The sequence below is a fragment of the Somniosus microcephalus genome, chromosome 4 (assembly GCF_052327205.1).
Source record: "Somniosus microcephalus isolate GS21.2 chromosome 4, FLI_Smic_1.0, whole genome shotgun sequence".
Lineage (NCBI taxonomy): Eukaryota > Metazoa > Chordata > Chondrichthyes > Squaliformes > Somniosidae > Somniosus > Somniosus microcephalus.
The window spans coordinates 253,189,919-253,212,488 of NC_140990.1; the positions used below are offsets into that span (position 1 = coordinate 253,189,919).

At 47.1% G+C, this 22,570-nt stretch overlaps 1 protein-coding gene across 1 annotated transcript in view; it reads left to right on the top strand.

Annotated features, from left to right (window-relative positions):
• ubr3 (ubiquitin protein ligase E3 component n-recognin 3) overlaps positions 1-22,570 on the top strand; it is a 381,077-nt gene that overhangs the window by 247,684 nt on the left and 110,823 nt on the right. The window contains 2 exon segments of the mRNA XM_085986233.1: positions 207-343; positions 18,437-18,522. Coding sequence (XP_085842359.1) covers positions 207-343; positions 18,437-18,522 — 223 coding nt within the window.

Here is a 22,570-nt window from a genome sequence, read left to right on the forward strand (position 1 = left end):
TACTTGGGAAGTTGAAGCTTTTTCACTAATGCCATTGCATTTAACTATTCCAAACCGAGTGCCATCTTGTATTCTACTATTATTCATAGTCGTGCAAAAATTGTGTTCTTCATAACAGTATTTAAAAAAAAAAAAAATTAAAAAAAATTTGTGTCTATTTCTGGTAAATGTATCTCTTTTTGCTTGCATTGATTTGCTTTTCATAGTCAGTAACGAACTTGAGCAAGGAGATGGAGTCTGTGATGAAGGACATAAGGAGTACAACCCAAAAGAAATACATAGATTATGGGAAGACGCCTGGCTCGCCAGATAATGACTTTCTCTTCATGTATTCAGTAGCTAGGTATGTAAACCTTACTACTTTGAAGATGAATTAACAGGAAAAAACTAATTTGGCACTGATGCAACAAGAATATATATTTTTTTTATTTTTTATAAAGAGTTGTTCAGTACAATGCACACAAGAAATTCTAATGTAAAATTGAAAGATTTAACTTCAAGTTGTACAAAGAACCATTTTTATCAAATTCAATATTTAGTGCAGTTTCCATGGTATATTGGGCACCTTATACATTGTAATTTGGAGGTATTTCTGGTACTTCCTCTATGTGCAAAACTAATACTGTTGTCAAAATCTGTAGAATGTGGTAATCCCTATGATGTGTTGTACCTAGATTTCCAAAAGGTATTTGTCAAAGCTCCAGATGAAAGGCTATTAGTTAATCTAAATGCTGTGGGGAATCAAGGTAAATCTTGGGTATGGGTATTAAATTGACTGAAGGGGAGAAAATGACAGGTATGTTGGGGTGGGAGGAAGTACTAAATGGGGTGTTGGAACCCTCTAATGTTCAAACTTGAATTCAGAAACCCAATGCAGATTGGTTAGATTTGTCGATGATGCCAGACTACAAGGGGCAGTGGAAATGGAGTAGGCAGATCAGAAATTACACAATTAGCTGGACAAAATATGTAACACAGCAGAAAAATGTGTAAAATGCTGTACCTAGGAAGGAAAAATGGGTAATCCACATAACCCAAAGAAGGTTTTGAAATAATTAAGGATAAACTTTAAAGAGCTAGATATCTTAGTAGACTTTACACGCAAAATGCTCACCCAGTGCAGAGCCCCAGTCAACAAAGCCAATATAGATTAAATAAAAACAGAAAATGCTGGAGATCCTCAGCAGGTCAGGCAGCATCTGTGAAGAGAGAAACAGAGTTAATGTTTCAAGTCGATGATTTTTTCATCAGAACTGGAAAAAAGCAGGAAACGGAACAGATTTTTAAGCAAGTGTAGGAGCTGGGAAAGGGGGGAGGGGATGAAAGAACAAACGGGGCCTACAGTCTCTCTCACAGGTGGGGCAGACGGTGGTTGAAGGGGCGGGTGGGTGGGGGGTGCTTGGGTTGACGTGCGCTGCTTGCGCCACTTTTTTGGCCAGGGATTCTCAGGTGTCGGTGGGGATGTTGCACTTTTTCAACGAGGCTTTGAGGATGTCCTTGAAGCATTTTCTCTGCCTACCTGGGGCTCGCTTGCCGTGTCAGAGCTCTGAGTAGAGTGCTTGTTTTGGGAGTCTCGTATCGGGCATGCGAACGATGTGACCCGTTCATCGGAGCTGATCGAGCATGGTCAAAGCTTCGATGCTGGGGATGTTGGCCTGAGCGAGAACACTGACGTTGGATTTGCAGGATCTTGCGGAGACAGCGTTGGTGGTACCTCTCCAGTGCTTTGAGGTGCCTGCTGTACATGGTCCATGTCTCTGAGGCATAGAGGAGGGCGGGTATCACTATTGCTCTGTAGACCATGAGCTTGGTGCCGGGTTTGAGGTCCTGGTCTTCAAACACTCTCTTCCTCAGGCGACTGAAGGCGGTGTTGGACTTCGTCATCGACGTCTGCCCTTGTTGACAGTTGGCTCCCGAGGTATGGAAACTGGTCCACGTTGTCCAAGGCCTCGTCGTGGATTTTGATAATTAATCATTCAAGTGTTGGAGGCAGTGCAGAGAAGAGCCATGAGGCTGAACCTAATGTTGGAGGTCTGAGTTATGACTGGAGAAACGGGCTTTTCAGCTTTGAAAGGCGGTGTCTCAGAGCTATATAAGTAGTATACAAACATAGGAACAGGACTAGGCCATTCAGCCCCTGGAGTCTGTTCCACCATTCAGTTAGATCATAGCTGATCAGTACCCCAACTCCATGTACCCATCTTTGTTCCATCACCCTTGATACCTACCCTTTGCCTATTGATCTCAGTCTTGAAAATTTCAATTGACCCTGGTGAAGAGACATGGGATAAGCCCATGACCATCTTGCAGCTTGTAATGAGAGTTACACTAGCTTTTCCCTTCAGTGGACAGGCCCAGAAAGCATTGAGCTGGGTACTTTGGGATCATGAGACATGTCACGTTCTTGGTGATCTGCTGGGCTGGTGTCTGCAATGCCTTTTTGGCCGCATCCTCTTCAGCAGTCATCTAGCATGTAGGGGTGGCATTTATGAAGCATTTGTGGGGTACATTATGCATGATGTGTGATTTTGAATTGACCTGCATTTTGCTGCAGCTGGTGGTGTTTAGGTGCTGACTCCAATAACCCTTGTCATTCCTCCTCCCTTAGTGGGCAAATTAGGTCATGTTCCCAGGTATCCTTCAGGTTAATACGATAGCAAAATACTGCAGATGCTGGAAATCCAAAATAACAACAGAAAATGTTGAAAAACTCAGCAGGCCAGGCAACATCCGTGGAGAGAAATTAGAGTCGACGTTTCGGGTCGAAACCCTTCTTCAAAACTGGAAAGGAAATGAAATAGATCGAAAGGACGGCTGGGGAGGGAACAAAAGAAGTGAATAGACATTAAGAGGTATTCAAAACGAGACGAGATGGTGATAGGACTAGGAAAGAGACAAAAGACGGCTCAGATTAGGTGTGAAATGTACTGGCAGAATGAGAGACGGCTGCCATGTAAAAATGTTCTGTCCTTGGTCGTGGTGCCGAGAATGGTACACACAGGTGTTTTTGTGACTGGCAGGCTGTTTCCAGTGGGGTTCCGCAGGGCTCAGTACTAGGTCCCTTGCTTTTTGTGGAATATAATCAATGATCTAGACTTGAATATAAGGGGTTCTGGCGGAGCCACAAAGGGACTCCGATCAAATGGACATTCCTACATTGGTGACCCCAACTTTTGCGAACGGTTTTCGCAGAAGGAACGAAGCATGGAAACGAACGCCGTTGCATTGAAGCTACCGCAATTCTGGGAGCAACGAGCGACCGCCTGGTTCATCCAGGTCGAAGCCCAGTTTGCATTACGGAACATCGTTGCGGATCAGACCCGATATTTTTACGTGGTCTCCGCACTCGACAGCTCCACCGCGTCGCGGATCGTCAGCCTGCTTGAGAACCCCCCGGACCACCGCAAGTATGAAACAATCAAGGCGCGGTTGTTACAGGTCTTCGGGCTCACGAAGTCGGAGCGCGACCGCCGACTGCTCGCTATGCTTGGCCTCGGGGACTCCAAGCCATCTGAGCTCATGAGCCAAATGCTCACGCTCCTTGGCTCCAAACCGGAATGCTTCCTCTTTAGGGAGCTCTTCCTCAGTCAGTTACCGGAGCAAGTACAAGCTGCCCTGGCCAGGTCCAAAGTCTCAGACTGCGCAGCGCTTGCTGCTGAAGCGGACAAGATTTTCGTGGTGATGCAGCAGCACTGCGCTGCCACGAGGCACCCATTCCCCACAGACGCCACCCCAGCTCCTCAACCTTCGGGGCTGTGCTCCTACCACACGCGGTTTGGCGCGAAAGCCAGATGTTGCCGCCCTCCCTGCAGCTTCTCTTCCAAAAAAAAAACCAACTGCAACCCCGGCAAAAGAAGAACGGGTCTGACGGGTGCCCCGCGGCTGCGATGGCAATCAGAAATTCTGGCAAGCTGTTGTTCATCATCGATTCCATCTCTGGTCGGCGATTCCTATGCGACACCGGCGCACAGTGCAGCATTATACCCGTGTCCGCTATTGATGTTCAAGCTGGGAGGCACGGCCTCTCCCTCGAAGCGGCTAATGGTGGAGCTATCCGGACCTTCGGCAAACGGCGGGTCCAGGTGTGCTTTGGCGGCCAGCGATTTGTTTGGGAATTTGTTACGGCCAGGGTTTCACAAGCCACCCTCGGCACGGATTTCCTGTGCGCCAACGGCCTCCTGGTCGATGTGAGGAACCGGCGGCTGATCAACGCGGCCACGTTTCACTCCATTCCTTGCCACCGTGGTACCACCATGTCGCGCACCGTCTCCGGCGCTTTCCCAACTCCGGACGAGTTCGCTCGCCTGCTTGGTGAATTTCCGGACCTGACCAGACCTATGTTCTCCTCTACGGCCACGAAGCATGGTGTGGGACACCACATTACTACCACCGCCCCCCCGGTCCACGTGCGGGCCCGGCGCCTCGAACCCGGCAAGCTGGTGGTCGCGAAGGCGGAGTTCGCTACGATGGGATGCCTGGGGATTATTCGCCGGTCCAATAGTCCCTGGTCTTCGCCTCTCCACATAGTACCGAAACATAGCGGCCATGCGGCGACGATCGACGACTTAACGACGCTACCACTCCTGATCGATACCCGATCCCCCACATTTGGGATTTCTCTGCCCATTTGGCTGGGAACACCGTGTTTTCCAAGGTGGATCTGGTCCGAGGCTACCACCGGGTCCCGGTACACCCGCAAGACATGCAGAAGACCGCAGTCATCACCCCATTCGGCCTTTTTGAATTTCTGAGGATGCCTTTTGGGTTGAAGAATGCTGCCCAGTCCTTCCAGCGCCTCATGGACTCGGTGCTGCGGGACCTCAAGTTCCTTTTCGTCTATTTAGACGACATCCTCGTGGCCAGTTGAAATAAGGAGGAACACATCGCACACCTACGTACCCTCTTTCGTCGCCTCAGCCAACACGGCCTGATTCTCAACCCAGCCAAGTGTCAGTTTGGTCTGCCCCACATTGATTTCCTGGGACATCGCATTACATCGGAGGGCGCGGTGCCTTTGCAAGCAAAGGTCGAGGCGGTGACATCCTTTCCGCGCCCGCAGACCATCAAGGCCCTGCAGGAGTTCCTCGGGATGGTAAATTTTTACCACCGCTTCGTGCCTAAGGCAGCTCTGCTCATGCAGCCCCTGTACGAGGCCCTCAAGGGCAAGTCTGGCAAGGACCCGGTAAGCTGGACGGGCGACATGGACCGGGCGTTCGTTGACACGAAAAGCGCCCTCGCCAACGCGACCATGCTGGCGCACCTGCTGCCAAGTGCCACCATCGCCCTCACCACCGACGCGTCAGACTACGCCATCGGCGCAGTGCAGGAACAGTGGGTAAATGGAATGTGGCAACCGCTGGCGTTCTTCAGCTGTCAACTACGGCGAATCGAGCGGAAGTACAGTACCTTCGACCGGGAGTTGCTGGCTCTTTTTCTGGCCATCCGCCATTTCCGGTTCTTGCTGGAAGGACGTCCTTTCACTGCTTTTGTAGACCATAAGCCACTAACGTTCGCTATAGCCAAGACTGCCGAACTGTGGTCAGCCTGACAACAGCGTCAGTTAACGTTTATCTCTGAAATCGCTACTGATATTCAGCACGTGGCCGGTAAAGACAACCTGGTGGTGGATTGCCTCTCCCGCGCGACCGTTCAGGCAGTCCAGCTCGGCATCAACTGCCCTCATGGCTGCGGATCAAGCCTCTGATCCAGAGGTGCAAGCTTACCGAACCAGCCCCTCTAGCCTCCAAGCAGCCAACGTCAAATTACACGCCGCAGGCACCACGCTACTTTGTGACGTCTCCGTAGGAGATCCTCCCCCTATCGTGCCGGTCACCTGGCGCCGAAAAGTGTTTGACGCCATACACGGGTTGCCACACCCTGGCATGAAGGCCTCGCAAAGGCTGATGTCATCCAAGTTCATTTGGCGGGGCATGCATATGGATGTCCGTGACTGGGCCAACACCTGCGTGGTCTGCCAAAAGGCCATGGTGCAGCGTCACGTCAAAGCTCCATTGCCCACCTTCGCTGTTCGGGAGCGACGGTTCGATCACGTGGATGTGGACCTGGTGGGGCCACTTCCACCTTCTCATGGGTTTACACATATCCTTACGATGGTAGACCGCATTACTAGATGGCCAGGGGCAGTTCCCTCGTCATCCACCACTTCAGCAGACGTAGCCAGGGCATTCATCTCCTCTTGGGTTGCCCGTTTCGGGGTACCGGCGGACATCTCTTCTGATCGTGGATCGCAATTTTCCTCTGAGCTCTGGAACGCAGTGGCTCAGGGGCTCAGCATCAAGCTACATCGCACCACAGCCTACCATCCACAGGCGAACGGCCTGTGCGAAAGGTTTCACAGGTCGCTCAAAGCCGTACTGAGGGCCAGCCTCCAAGGCGCTGGGTGGGTGGACAGGCTACCATGGGTCCTGTTGGGTCTTCGCACGGCACCCAAGGAAGATCTTCACTCGTCCGCGGCAGAGCTTGTCTATGGCCAGCCACTATGCGTACCAGGGGATTTCCTTTCGACTCTTAACAGAGCCATGGTCCGCATCCAATCAACTCATCAGCCACCAGGAGGCAGCCAGGTGTTTTGCACCAGTACCAACGTCTCATCACGGCTTTCAGCGCTCCCACGTCCCAGCAGAGCTGAAGAACGCCAAATATGTGTTCATCCGCCACAGCGCTAATCGGGATCCGCTCAAGGCCCCTTACACTGGTCCTTTCCGTGTGCTAGAGCCGGGAGACAAAACTTTCTCGGTGGATATCGGAGGTAAACCGGACCACGTTTCGGTTGACCGGTTGAAGCCGGCACAGTTGGACCTTGACCGCCTGGTCGAGACCGCACAGCCGCCAAAACGTGGCCGACCGCCCACAGTCGCCGTGCCAGATCAAGCGCAACCACCCGCCAGCCCGCCCGCCGTCCAGCAGCTTCCACTCCAACTGTACAGAAGTCGCTCTGACAGGCTTGTCGGGCCTCCTCGCCGTTTCACTTTTTCTGTTAAGACAATTCTGGGGGGGCGCATGTGGCGGAGACACTAAGGGACTCCGATCAAATCAAATGTATATAATTCCCTTTAACAATATGTTAACTACAGCCTGAGTCTGTATCTTTGAATATATTGTTTGCATGTACAGAGCGCGGTCCCTTTAAGAGCGCGGGCAAACGCGATGACGTCACGCCGTTCATCACGTGATCCCCCATCGGCGGGAAAAACGTGATGACGTCATGACGCCAGCCAGGGGACCGTCCAAGCAGTCCTCGTGGAGCTTCCGAACTGACTAGACCTGTATTCGTAGTTTTCTTGCATCTGTTTGTTAAACTCAATTAGTTTCACATTAAACATCGTTTGTTTGATCGCCTGAGTCGACCTCAGTCTCTTGATAGGAACTAGACATTCCTACAGGGTATGATTAAGAAGTTTGCAGATGATACTAAAATCGGCAGCAAATGCATAACAGGACTATTGCTTCAATTAAGTGAGCTAATGGTACACTCACCTCAGACCTTACTGAGATAAACAGAGTTCATAAACTATTACACATCACTCAATGCAGCTTAGTGTCAAGCCATGTCATAAAAAAACAATTCCTATCCAGTCTCCCTCTTCCCCAAGAAATTGCACAGTTGCTTGATGCCTTGCTTTCAGCCAGTGAATTCCAACTTGCAGTAAAAAGCCTCCATCGGGAAAGCCACAGGGCCTGATGACTATCCACTGTAATCTACAAAGCCCAACACCAAGATCTCATTACTCTCCTACTGAAACACTCACACTATGTACTGGAGACGAAGACCTTTCCAGACACGACATATGATGTCGCCACAATCATGTTACTACACAAGCAGAGTAAGGACCCCACCTAGTTCTCATCATACAGACCCATATCACTTCTCAATATGGACTATAAAATACCTACCAAGACCGTAGCCCCCAGACTACATGCAGTCATTCCTCGGCTGTACCAGGCAGATCATACAGGTTGTATAAAGGGGTTGCTTCTCACAGGATAACGCTAGGTGGTTATTCAATGTGGTGCTCTACTGTAATAGCACCAACATGCCTGACCTGGTGCTCTTCCTTAACGCAGAAAAGGCATTCAAGTTTAGTGGAAATTCTTCCTTGCGACACTCGAGGGAAGGGCTTTGGCAACACATTCAAGAGATAGATTACAATCACCTATTAGCAACCCACATCCATGGTGTGCATCAATGGCCATAGCACCCTTCATTCCACTGCAACAAGGAATCCCCATATCCTCTCCTGTTTGCTCTGGTCATAGAACAACAAGAATCAGAGTGAATCCAGGCATCCACCGAGTACAGGCAGGAGGAAATAAACACACAATATCCAAGCAAGTTGACAATATATTTTCTATATATAAAATTTACCCAACTAACTCAACCCAAGCCTCTTTCAAACCATCTAATTTGAATGCCTTTCCAGTTCACACAAGATGTTGCATATGGAAATCCTACACATTTTTTATCCAGGTCACTGGGTCTGTAGCCCTTTATACTTTTTAGCAGAGGTGCAGGTGATTGTGACCCCTGAGGTCTGCTTTGGTGCTTTCCCACAGTAATGTGAGATCCTTGGTTCTCTGTAATACAGCAGGCGAACTTAACCCCGAGATATAATAGGAACTCAGGGTTGCGAATGTGGGCTGGGTTGAGGTGCTGATGCCTGAAAGGAGGAAGAGATGGTTGAATAGGGTGAGGTAGAAGTGTATATTGGTGCATAATCTGCGATGGCTATTGGCCCTGTATCCCAGCATGTGACTCAGGATAAGTGGGATTGTTTCAGGAAGAGCTAGTCTCTCCTGGAGCATGTTGTGTTGCGGGTGAGTAAGGTGAATTCTTTTTCAGTAGGATGTAGGAAGTCTCACATCCATCAGTCTGAGGTTATTACAGTGCCCCTGGATTGCTCTGTCTGCTTGTCCTGGGTGCCCTATGTCTGCTGAAGTTTATCCTGTTTGGGGTGAAAGGCACAGTTTAGCTCCCGACACATGATTACACTTTCTTCCATATGTGGACGAGTTGTGAGAAATGCCAGTATTTGGTGTGCTCATTCAGGGTATACGCATTAAGCATTGTTGTTGTTGTGTATGTACCTTAAGGGAATAATTGGTCTTAGCCTGCAGTACCGGCAGTGACCACCCCTGTATAAAAAGCCCTAGCAGGCTTCTGTAGTTTCAGTTTCAAGTACCTTTACTGAACAAGAGGCAGCTGTTCTCCCGAAGTCCGTGTATTATTGAGGCGCGGACTTGACAGTGGCGACGAGTAAGTTCGAATTCACCTGCAGTGTGGCATCATCTCACGGGGCTCTCGCCTGAAAGGAAGGTCCTGGAAGGTCGTAGCCTGAGCAACGGGCGTCGACCGAGGGCAACCGCCCAAAGAACCCATCGGTGTTTGGAGAATTGCGGGAGAGACTGTGGTTACAGCGAATCGTGCTGGTAGCAGGTAGCGCGCTGACCCTTCCGGACTGCGGTGGGCTCAAGCTCGATCGAGCGGCTCTACAAATCGGGCCACGCAGCATTGCCGGGAAAAGAAAACGAGAGAGAGGGTGGTGCTCGAGAACAGGACAGCGGAGAGAAACTAAACGGGGGGGAAGGAAAGCGAGACGCGCCGAAGCTAGGGGTTGCCGCCATTACCCCGTAGAACGCTAGGAGCAGCGTGGCAGTAAGGGGAAGAAGCAAAAGCGCAGGAGGCGCCATTTTATTCCATTGCGGAAGAAGCAAAAGCGCGGGAGGCGCCATTTTAAATCGCCCAAGATGCCAAAAAGTGGCAGTATCACTGCTTTTGACAACGAGGTAGAAGACTGGACCACGTATGTGGAAAGAGTTGAAGTGTACTGCAAGGCAAATGAGGTGGCTGATGGAAAGAGGGCGTTGGTATTATTAAATCTGATGGGTGCAAGTACGTACGGCCTATTGCGGAATTTAATTACCCCAGCTAAACCAATGGAGAAAAGTTTTGAGGAGATTGTTCATATCTTACAGGAACACCTAAGCCCTACACCACTGCTGATAGCAGAAAGATTCAAGTTCCATAAAAGAAACCAGCACAAAGATGAGAGCAATGCTGACTATCTTATGGAACTACGCAAGTTATCGAAGCACTGCCAGTTCGGAGCAGGACTGGCAGACACCTTATGGGACAAGTTTGTCTGCGGGCTCCAGAGTGAAGGAACCCAGAAACGACTACTTTTTAAAAAGGACCTGACGCTAGAACAGGTTTTCAGCGTGGCAGTATCCTACGAAGCAGCAGCACGGGGAGCTGCGGAAATACAACAGAAACCACAAGAATACAGCGCTAACGAAATGGCGTATGGAGCCGAAAAGTGCTATCGCTGCGGCAGAACAACCCATGAGCAGAAGGACTGCTGCTTTAAAGACAAAATATGCAGACAATGCAGGAAAATGGGACATATAGCAAGAGTCTGCAGGTCGGGAAAGAAGACCAACACGACAAGAACTACGAAGGAACAGTACAGGAAAGTAAAGAAACTGACATAGTAGTTCAGAAGATCAGGAGAGTGATAAGGACTCCGGGAGCAGGCGACTAAGTTGTTTAAAGTTACACAACGTGATCGCAAAAGAAGATCACCGAACCATTTGGGTCCCCAGTGAAGATGGAATTGGACACAGGATCAGCCCTAACTGTCATGAATCGACGAGACTATGAGCGGCTATTCTCACACATACCCTTAAAGGACACGTCCATTGTATTGAAGACATACACGGGGCAAAAGGTCTACCCCAGAGGAAAAATAAGGGTGCCAGTTGAATATAACGGAAAGGAAACACAGAAACTATACATGTATATACTACGAGATGGGGGACCACCATTATTGGGACGTGAATGGATCCGAAGACTACAATTGGATTGGCATTCCATTCTGGCATTAACTGTGACTGACAAAAAAGATGATGACGTCGCACCTGGACGTCTGTCACAAATTCTATCTGACGCGGAAGAGGTGTTCCAACAAGGACTTGGGACTCTAAAAGGAGTAAAGGCAACCATAAAGATTGAGGATAACGCAACCCCAACATTTTTCAAGGCCAGACCGGTGCCATACGCGATACACCCAGCTGTGGAAGCTGAACTGGAGCGTCTGGAGCATTCGAGGGTGCTGTTGAAGGTGGACTGGAGCGAGTGGGCCACACCCATCGTTCCTGTAATGAAGAAAGCATTGAGCAGCATGCCTGGGGAGCCAAGGAAGGTTCGCATCTGTGGGGACTTCAAGGTGACTGTGAACCCAGTCCTGCACACAGTACAGTATCCGCTTCCGTGGATAGAAGATATTTTCGCCTCGCTATCTGGAGGGAAATGTTTTACAAAGATTGACCTGGCTCAAGCGTATCTACAAATGGAGGTGGAAGAAGCATCTAGGAAATAGCTCACGATAAACACTCACAAAGGCCTTTACCAGTACAATCGACTGGTATTTGGGGTAGCATCGGCCCCGGCTATGTGGCAGAGGGCAATGGAACAAGTCCTGCAAGGGATCCCGGGGACCCAGTGTTATTTGGACGACATCCTGGTTACGGGCGAAAATGACAATGAACACCTTGCCAACCTGGAACAGGTGCTCACGAGATTGCAGGAATATGGACTACGAGCCAACCGTCCCAAATGCGAGTTCTTCAGGAGACAAATCTCGTATTGTGGCCATATGATTGATGAGGAAGGGTTGCATAAGTCGCCGGACAAGATTGAGGCTGTAGTCAAGGCTCCAGCACCAGAAAATGTGTCGCAACTGAGGTCGTTCCTCGGGTTGGTGAACTACTACCATAAGTTCTTGCCGAATTTATCTACAATTCTGCACCCACTGAACGCCCGCCTTCAAACTGGTGTAACATGGAAATGGAGTGATGAGTGTAAGCGTGCCTTTCAGGAATGTAAATGCCAAATCACTTCAAAAGAAGTATTGGCCCACTACAACCCAACACTACCGATTCGGTTGGCATGTGATGCGTCACCTTACGGCATTGGAGCGGTGCTGTCACACAAATTCCGTGACGGTTCAGAGAGGCCAATAGCCTTTGCATCGCGCTCGCTAACCTCAGCCGAGCGTAACTACGCCCAGATTGACAGGGAGGCCCTCAGCCTGGTGTGGGGGGTGAAGAAGTTCAATCACTATCTGCACGGGCAGAAATTCACCCTACTGACTGATCAGCAGCCCCTGGTCTCCATTTTTAACCCAAAGAAGGGCGTTCCGGTGATGACGGCGCAACGGCTGCAAAGATGGTCACTTTTTCTAGGGGCACATCAGTACGACACGGAGTACAAGGGTACGAAACAGCATGGAAACGCTGATGGGCTGTCGCGCCTACCGTTGCTTACGGCGGAAGAAGCACCTGCAGTGGACCCTGTGGAGATATTCCATGCGACCATAGTCGAATGTTTGCCTGTTACAAACGCAAGTATTGAGAAGGAAACCCGAAATGACCCGACACACACTCGGGTCTATGATTTGACGGTGAAGGGATGGCCAGCATATGGCGACTCACTGTTGCCAGCATTCTCGCCAAGGAGGGAACAGCTGTCAGTGTGCCGGGGAACCTTGATGTGTGGATCCCGAGTGGTAATTCCACCCAAGTTGAGAGATAGAGTACTCAATGAGCTTCACGAGGGTCATCTGGGAGGGGTAAAAACGAAGAGCCTAGCCAGGGCGTTTGTGTGGTGGCCGGGAATCGATAAAGAAATTGAGGATCTGACCAAGAGATGCACAGGATGCCAGAAGGTCCAAAACGCTCCACCACAGCCCCCGCTACATCCATGAGAGTGGCCCTCATCTCCATGGCAATGGGTACACATTGATTTCGCTGGTCCGTTTATGGACTCAATGTTTCTAATCGCTGTGGACGCCCATTCGAAATGGCCAGAGGTCATTAAAATGTCCTCCACCACCACGGAGAAAACTATTGCAGTCCTAAGGACCATCTTCGCCAGGAATGGGTTGCCAGAACAGATCTGTTCCGACAATGGCCCACGGTTTGTGTCTGAGGATTTCTGGAGGTTCCTGAAGAATAATGGGGTGAAATATTACACATCTGCCCCATATCACCCAGCCACAAATGGATTGGCTGAGAGGTTTGTTCAGACCTTTAAAAAGGCCATAAAGGCAATGTATAATGACATACCACTGCAACACAAGGTGGATAACTTCCTGTTTGCTTACCGGAATGCAACACATGCCGTAACCAACCAAACTCCAGCCGTACTGTTTTTTAACCGGCGACTAATATGTCGCTTGGATTTGCTCAAACCAAACATAAGACGAGATGTTGAGGATAAGCAGTTCCAGCACATAAATGAGAAGCCAACCATGAGCTTCAAGATAGGGCAACCAGTCTTGGCCCGCGACTACCGAACAGAAAAATGGCAGCCAGGCACGATATGCACACAGCAGGGACCACTAATGTACACAGTGGACGTTGGAGAGAGCATCGTGAGACGCCATGCTGACCAGATTCTAGAGTCACAGGAACAAGCCAAACCTGTACCACAAGCATGTGCACCTGGTAATGAGCCCGAAGTACAGATTGCGTCTACCTCAGAAGCAGGGGTATTGGAAGCTGACGAACCAACCAATGACAATGAGCCAGAATTGACTCCACCGCCAGAACAGGATACTCGAGAAAGGTGCTATCCAGCCCGGATCAGGAAGCCTCCTCAAAGACTGAACTTATAAATGACTATTTCAGTTGATGTATATATTACTGAGAAAATTGTAATTGTAATTAGTTATTATTTAGTTGTTAAATGAATGTTATGTACTGTTTATCTAAAAGGGGAGGAATTGTTGTGTATGCACCTTAAGGGAATAATTGGTCTTAGACTGCAGTACTGGCAGTGACCACCCCTGTATAAAAGGCCCTAGCAGGCTTCTGTAGTTTCAGTTTCAAGCTGCCTCTTCAGTAAAGTACCTGTTAAACTGTTCTCCCGAAGTCCCTGTATTATTGAGGCGCGGACTTTACAGTTGTCAGATCTCCTGTTACTCGGCCTTTTGCTAGAATGGAGCAGCTATATTGCAGGATAAATAGAGGATATATACAATTTGATGAATTGCGAATGCAACTGAACACTGCAATTATCAGTGAACAGCCGCACTTCTGGCCTTATGATGGAAGGAAGGTCATTAATGAAAGAGCTGAAGCTAGTTGGGCCTAGGTCCGAGGGCGCTGCCCTGAAGAACTCGTGCAGCGATGTCCTGGGGTTGAGATTATTGGCCTCCAACAACCACAACCATCTTCCTAGGCATGACACTAGCCAGTGGAGAGTTTTCACCCGATCCCCATTGGTTTCAATTTTACTGCGACTCCTTGGTGCCATACTAGGTCGAATCCTGCCTTGATGTCAAGGGCAGTTACTCTTCCCTCACCTCTGGAATTCAGCCCTTTTGTTCATGTTTGGACCAAGGCTGTAATGAGATTTGGAGCTGAGTGGGCCTGGCAGAATCCAAACTGAGCATTGATGAACAGGTTATTGGTGAGATGGAAGGTATTTCAGTGCCAATGCTGCTTCCTGTGCTGTTGGTTGGGTGGTGGGTGGGGAAGCTACTTTTTGGCATATTTTGGTCTCCTGGCTTTGCTGGTGGAGCGTGTGGTTGGACCTGGAGGGGCTTGAATACATAGGTCAGGTATTTTGGGGAATGCTGACCCTGCTGGTGCTGAGTTGAGTGTGAATGTTGCACCAACTTAGAACTCACCTGGATTCTTGTTGCTGTTGTATGGGCTTAGGTGATCTCCTCATGCTCTCTGTCCTTAGGGTTAGTAATGCAGAGGAGGAGGGGAATGGTGCCTTTCAGGCTACGTTTTTTTTTAGTGGGATGTTTGCTTTTTTTTGTGGAACTCTGTCGATGTGTTTAGTACAATGCAGAACTGATTTGTGAGTAAGTGATCTGTAGGAGACTACGCTAGGACCTGACGTTCCCTCTTTAGGCTGTTGGCTGGCTCATGGCTTGAGTGACGGCTTTAAATTTATTCTCTTGTTTCTGCTTTTTTCTCCTGGACGACTTATGTCCTATCCTTTCTTTTGCAACAGCAATATTTCGACCTCACACAGGTAGCTGTTTCTTTTGCTGCCATAATCCTTTCCTTCACAGAATTTTTCTTTTTAAATCCAGTTTCACTCTGCTGCTTCTGTTTTTTCTGTAGATTTTCTCCCCTTTTCACTGTTTTTGTTACATTTTGTTTACTTTTTTGTTTTTATTTTTTTTTCCCCTCTTTTCAGGATTTCACTTCATGGTCTGAGTCAGGAGTCACACTCTGTGAATCATGGCCCTTGGGAAAATCGAAGGCCTTGGGTGAGAGCTTATAGGTTGGTGGGGGTCCAGCTGCTCCAAAAAAAGTAAAAAATCACTCTGGAACACACTGCAATCTCTGAGAAGAATGGGAGATCAGGGCTAAAGTTTGTTACAGCAGCTTGGGTGGGAACGGGCACTGGATGCTGAAGACAGTTGACTTGGGCTTTTCAAAAGCCTTCTCTGCACTCAGCCACTAGCAGTTTGCATAGGCTTTTGATGGTGGTGGATTCTCCAGCAAAATAATTATAGGAGCCCTTTAAAAATCGCTGGTGTACTGGTAGTGACGTCACTGGAAGTCTCCATATGATATTTTTGTTAAGTAATTTTGCTCACTAGCCAAATGCTCATGACTAATTTTTTAATGTTATTTCTGGAAAAGAGTCATATGATTTGCTGCTTACATTTTTTAAGAAGCAGTTATGGGCAATTTAAAAACAGCATTTATTTATTTAAGGTCGCTTTTAGTTACAGAGTAGCTGTTTTGATCTTCAAAATATTTTGCATTAACATGCCACAGGATATAGTTGCTCTTTACCTCAGTTCTTTAAATTTACTTGAAGTACTCTCTAACTGCAGAGAAAAACATACAAGGTGACTCTCATTCAGGGACCTTTTAAAAAGATTTTTTCCTCTCATTTAATCTCTTTTACCAAAAAACATTAGTACTGTTATGGAGGGCTCTTGTTCTAAATAAGATGACTAACTGTAATAAATTTCTTGCACCACGGTTGTGAGCATTTTGCTCTTGTGAATGTGTGACATATATATGATTTGACATCCTCACACTTTTTACTTAAAAAAAAAAAAAAACATCTTTCAACCTTGATTCTTGCAGTCAGCTCCTGCGCAGTTGGCTCTCTAGGGCTTTTGGATCCTACGTTACTGACCTGTGTGTTCCAGACCTTCTAGAAAGGTGTAATAAATGGTAGTTTAATGCCTCCCTTCTTGGGATTCACTTTACTGCTTCACTTTACTCTTGCCTACCACTTTGAGCTGTTTTGAGATGCACAAAAAGTTATCCCTATTGCTTTTCCTCTTGGCACTTGAGCCTGTAATTCTTGCTTTCATGTTAACTGAGACGTGAGGGGAATCTAGGTGGCAGGACAAGAATATTCAATCTTTCTCTTGGTGTTGTAAATAACTGCAACTATTTAACCATTAGTCGGGTATAAAATTAATTCCGAGGTAATGATTTTGGGGCTGACCTACCTCTTGCAGTCAGGGATTCTCTTTTCATCAGACCGGTTCTGGGTTTTGATATTTGGGTTGCGGCTCATTCCAGACCTGCAAAATTTTGTCTATTTAAAATACTCTTGTCATATACCAAAATCTATTGCTAAATAGTTTTTCACCTGAAACGGCAGGTACCCTTGAATTTAGATTAAGTTCCTGCAGCAGCATGCTGAGCAGGGAGTATCTGGATTCTATCGTTGCCTATTCTTTGTTCAGTTGCATAATTTGGGACTATATTGCACTGAATCTCTTTTTTGCTGTTTTCTTGGGATGGATCTAATGGTGCAAGTCTTCGCATTTGGAAGATCATGTCCTGCTGTGGGGGAAGTCCTATGAATATGTTACATATGTCTAAATTACTGTGAGCTAGGCCTTGCTCATCTCTCCCTCTGTTGAAGGGTAAAAGTTTTTTTTGCCATTTAGTCAGCTGGAAAAGCACTGGCAGCTTGCCTGTCAAATTAACATAGCATCAGATTATGTTTTTTGTGGCATTTTTTGTATTGTAGTTAACAAATAAACTACAATTAGTGTAACATAAATGATATTGTATGGATTTCACGCTCGCATTGACATTGTTCAATTTTGTTGCTGGGTGCTGCATTGAGATTTTCATTCTCCAGTTGCAAAAGTGCAGTATAATGCTGCTGGTGCCAGGCCCATCTCATACTTGAGACTTCAAGAGATGGTCTTGCCTAGGTTCAACTGTCGCTAGAATGAAGAATGCCTGTTATTTACTTTTGTTTAAAGTTTAGGCAGCCTCTTCTGCCACCATTCTTTTTTCCACCAATTTTAAAAACAACTGAAAAATCTTGATGAATAATGAAATTATGCCAAAACCAATCAAACAATCAACCTTCAAAACAATCAAGCCTTTTAAACGCATATATAGAGGATATATATAATTTGCTGTATTTGATTGACAGTTCAGTATTTTCAGTTCTGATAAGCTTTCAAAATACACACCAGTTTGTGCCAGTATCTTCAATTTAATATTAAGAGATCAGGTTGTGTATCCTTTTACCTTCAACCAAAATAGTTTCTAAATGTAATAACCCTCCTTTTTAAAAAAAAAAAAAAAAATCAAAACTACAAACCTTTATAATAGCAGAGGGTAGTCTTTGTAAAGTTTTTAATGAACTGTAACATTGTTCTGAAAAGATTTATTTTAAGGTTGCCTTGGAACCTCATTGGTCTTGATAGACCTAGTTTTTCTACAGAACATGTACACTGACACTAGTATTTAAATTAAACACATTGCCCCTCATTTGTATTCCCATGGTGAACTGAATCATGTTACTTGACTCTTACTGTCCTGCCCATTGGTCTGAAATTTCTAGTTCCTGCTCCCTCACTGGTAGGTTTTTAGAAGTTCAGTGAACATAGCAAATCGCCTGAAGAGTGGAAAATTCTCGTGTCACACAGAAGCTCTTATCAGCAGCAAACAGATGGAGACCTACGCAGAAAAAATTATCAATGTTAAATTGCATTATTTTGAGCAACAGAGGATTAAGACTGCATTTGAGGCCTCGGTGGATTAAGCTAATGACTTGGGGATAGTGTTCTACAATTTCTTGGATTTTGAAACCTTTACACAGAGAAAAAAAACTTTATTAGTAAAAAAAAAAAAAATTGCTTAAACACACTATGCATTTTATAATCGTAAACTAAGTAAATATTAAAACACTTCCAGCCAGCGCAAATTCTTTTATTTTTATTTGAACTTTTGCACAAAAATCCTATTGGCATAAGTGAATTTCGCTTGTTAGAGTTTTCATTCATGAACGAGTATATATTTCCATATACTGTATTCTCTTTTAATTGTAACTTGGGGAGTATAAAAGCAGTGAAATAATTTCAATTTATAAATTGTAATTACATTTTAATTGATGCAACAGGCTGAATTTGGAGCTGGAATTGGTTCACCGAGGAGGAAACTTGTGTTTAGGAGGAGCAAGTGCTACTACAAAAAGATCCTGTTTAAGTAAGTGCATACATTAAATAATTGTGTTCTTTTTCAGTTAAATGCCGGTTATTCACCAAAACCAAGAGTACTCATTGAGAGTGTGTACATGATCATATAATTCCTCATCCTTTTGTTCCTAAGTCAGTCTTGCCAGTTTAGAATCAGTCTCTCTCTCATTGCAGTAGCAGGCATCTAACCTAACATTTTATCATGCACCTGATTTGAGGATAGAAACATAGAAGACAGGAGCAGGAGTAGGCCATTCGGCCCCTCGAGCCTGCTCCGCCATTCAATGCAATCATGGCGGATCATCCAAATTCAGTACCCTGTCCTTGCTTTCTCCCCATATCCCTTGATCACTTAAGCTTATGAAATATATCCAACTCCTTCTTGAATATATTTAATGAATTGGCCTCTACTGCCTTCTGTGGTAGAGAATTCCACAGGTTCACCACTCTCTGGGTGAAGAAATTCCTCCTCATCAGCTTTCACACAAGCATGCAAGGCTACAAAACTTGCAAAAGCCAACAAACCGCTTCAGAAAAGCTGACAGATCATAAAAGAACATAGAACTGGAATAAAAATCCTTGAATAAAGGCTTGTAACCAGAACTACTGCTAAAAGAGCACTGAATAAGTTACATTCCTTTTTATTTCATTGGATTTCAGGATTTTTATTGATGTTTTAGGATCACGTTCTGTTTTTCAGTGAAAATAGAAATCCTTACATGAGTCTCATTCAGTAACAGAATTTACAAAGTTCCTGAAGACAGAACAAACATTCTTTGATGGGTGCACATTCCATTAGGAACATTCTTGCAGAGTGGCAATAGAAACAAGTCACCCCATGTAGCAAGAATGTACTGAACGTGCTGCATTGATCGTGCTTAATGTGTTACTCGCGTCACTGTAAAACTACTAAGTCAAGTTACCAATCTTGGGCAAGTCTCGCTGTAAAATGAACATGGAATAATTACATGCATACTTACTAGATTCAGCAAAGTCCCTATTTAAGGATAGCAAAATACTGCGGATGCTGGAAATCCGAAATAACAACAGGAAACGCTGGAAAAACTCAGCAGGCCAGGCAGCGTCGGTGGAGAGAGAAACCAAGTTAACGTTTCAGGTCGATGACCTTTCGTCAGAACTGGTAAAAAAGCAGGAAATGGAAAGCAAGGTTGGGGGCTGGGAAAAGGGGGAGGGGATGAAAGAACAAAAGGGAAGGTCAGTGACAGGATAGAAAGCAGGAGCGATTAAGAGACATTGGGAGACATTAAGAGATATTCAAGACAAGAGGAGGTGGTAACGGGGCAGGTTAAGGAATAAAGGATGGCTCTAGATGGGGTGTGAATTGCGCTGGTAGAATGAAGGACTGCTGAAGGGAGGGAAGAAAAAAGTGTGGATAAAAAAAAAAGAAAATATATATGTGATAGGGGCCGAGGTTATGATCTGAAATTGTTGAACTCTGTTGAGTCCAGAGGGCTGTAGAGTGCCTAATCGAAAGATGAGGTGCTGTTCCTCGAGCTTACGCTGAGCTTCCATGGAACAATGCAAGAGGCCGAGGACAGTGAGGTCTGAGTGGGAATGGGGTAGTGAATTAAAGTGACAGGCCACCAGGAGCTCGGGGTCACCCTTACGGACTGAACGGAGGTGTTCCGCAAAGCGGTCACCCAATCTGCCTTTGGTCTCCCCAATGTAGAGGAGACCACATCGTGAGCAGCGAATACAGTATATTAAATTGCAAGAAGTACAAGTAAATCGCTGTTTCACCTGGAAGGGGTGTTTGGGGCACTGAACAGTGGGAAGGGGGGAGGTACAAGGGCATGTGTTGCATCTCCTGCGCTTGCACGGGAAGGTGCCGGGGGAAGGGGTGCTGGGAGTGGTCGAGGAGGGGACTAGGGTGTCGCGGAGGGAGCGGTCCCTACGGAATGCTGAAAGGGGAGGTGAGGGGAAGATGCGTTTGGTGGTGGGATCACGCTGGAGGTGGCGGAAATGGCGGAGGATGATCCGTTGAATGTGGAGACTGGTGGGGTGAAAGGTGAGGACAAGGGGAACTCTATCGTGATTCCGGGAGGGAGGGGCAGAAGTACGGGAGATAGAACGGACACGGTCGAGGGCTGTGTCAACCACAGTAGAGGGGAATCCTCGGTTGAGGAAAAAGCTTCATCAACTATTGAACACCAACGCCCCTACGGAACCACCTTCCCCTTCACTTTCCTCTGACCCCTCTCCCAATCTCACCCCCTGCTGCGTTTTTACTATCCCTTCTGACCCCGAACGATCAGTCCTCAGCAAAGGCCTGAGCTTCATCCCCTTACGCCTCCACCTCAATAAATTTCGAGCTTGGCATGATGCTGAGCCCTTTTTCAGCCGCCTTCGCCTCCGTGCCCACTTCTTTGGCCAGGAGTCTTCCCCCCCACCCCCCGCACGGCTGACCCTTTCTCCCGCTTTCAGAATTCTCGTTCTACCTGGACCCCTCCCTCTGGCCTCTTACCCTCTCTAGATCTTTTCATTGCAAACTGCTGCCGTGACATCGGCAGTCTCCATTTCTCTGCTCCCCTCACTCACTCCAACCTACCTCCCTCTGAACTTGCAGCACTCCAATCTCAGATCCAACCCCGACATTGTCATTAAACCTCTGCCTAGCGGAAGCTGAACGCCAACTCTCCGACACCTCCTCCTACCTCCACCTGGACCATGACCCCACGACCGAACATCAAGCCACCGTTTCCAAGACGCTCACTCACCTCATCTCCTCTGGAGATCTTCCCCCTGTGGCCACCAACCTCATAGTTCCCCAACCCCGCACAGCCCGCTTCTACCTCCTTCCCAAGATCCACAAACAGGACTGCCCTGGTAGACCCATCGTTTTAGCCTGTTCTTGTCCCACAGAACTTATTTCTCCCTATCTCAACTCCATTTTTTTCTCCCCTTGTCCAGTCTCTTCCCACCTACATCCGCGACTCTTCCAACGCCCTCCGCCACTTTAACAGTTTCCAGTTTCTTGGCCCCAACCGCCTCCTTTTCACTATGGACGTACAATCTCTCTACACCTCCATCCCCCACCAGGATGGCTTGAGGGCGCTCCGCTTCTTCCTTGAACAGAGGCCCAACCAGTCCCCATCCACCACCACCCTCCTCCGCCTGGCTGAACTTGTTCTCACATTGAACAACTTCTCCTTTGACTCCACTCATTTCCTCCAAATCAAAGGTGTTGCTATGGGTACCTGCATGGGTCCTAGTTATGCTTGCTAGTCAGAGTAGAAATAGAAAGATATTTCAGGTGAATACGTGGCTAGAGGAATGGTGCAAGGGGGAGGGATTCAAATTCCTAGGACATTGGAACCGGTTCTGGGGGAGGTGGGACCAGTACAAAATGGACGGTTTGCACCTGGGCAGGGCCGGGACCGATGTCCTAGGGGGAGTGTTTGCTAGTGCTCTGGGGGAGGGTGTAAACTAAAATGGCAGGGGGTTGGGAACCTGAGCGGGGAGACAGAGGAAAGGGAAACGAGGATAAAAGCAAAAGACAGGAAGGAGAAAAACAAAAGTGGCAGTCAGAGAAATCAAGGATTTAAATCAAACATGGCCACAGTAAATAATAATTCTAAAAGATCTAAGAGCGTTAAAAAAACAAGCCTGAAGGCTTTGTGTCTTAATGCGAGGAGCATTCATAATAAGGTGGATGAATTAGCTGCGCAAATAGAGGTAAACAAATATGATCTGATTGGGATTACGGAAACATGACTCCAGGGTGGCCAAGGCTGGGAACTCAACATCCAGGGGTATTCAATATTCAGGAAAGATAGGCAAAAAGGAAAGGGAGGTGGGGTAGCATTACTGGTTAAAGAAGGGATTAACACAATTGTAATGAAGGATATTAGCTCTGATGATGTGGAATCTGTATGGGTAGAACTGAGAAATACCATGGGGCAGAAAAAGTTAGTGGGAGTGGTATATAGACCTCCAAACAGTAATGCAGAGGTTGGGGATGGCATTAAAAGGGAAATTAGAGAACCGTGCAATAAGGGCACAGCAGTTATCATGGGCGACTTTAATCTACATATAGA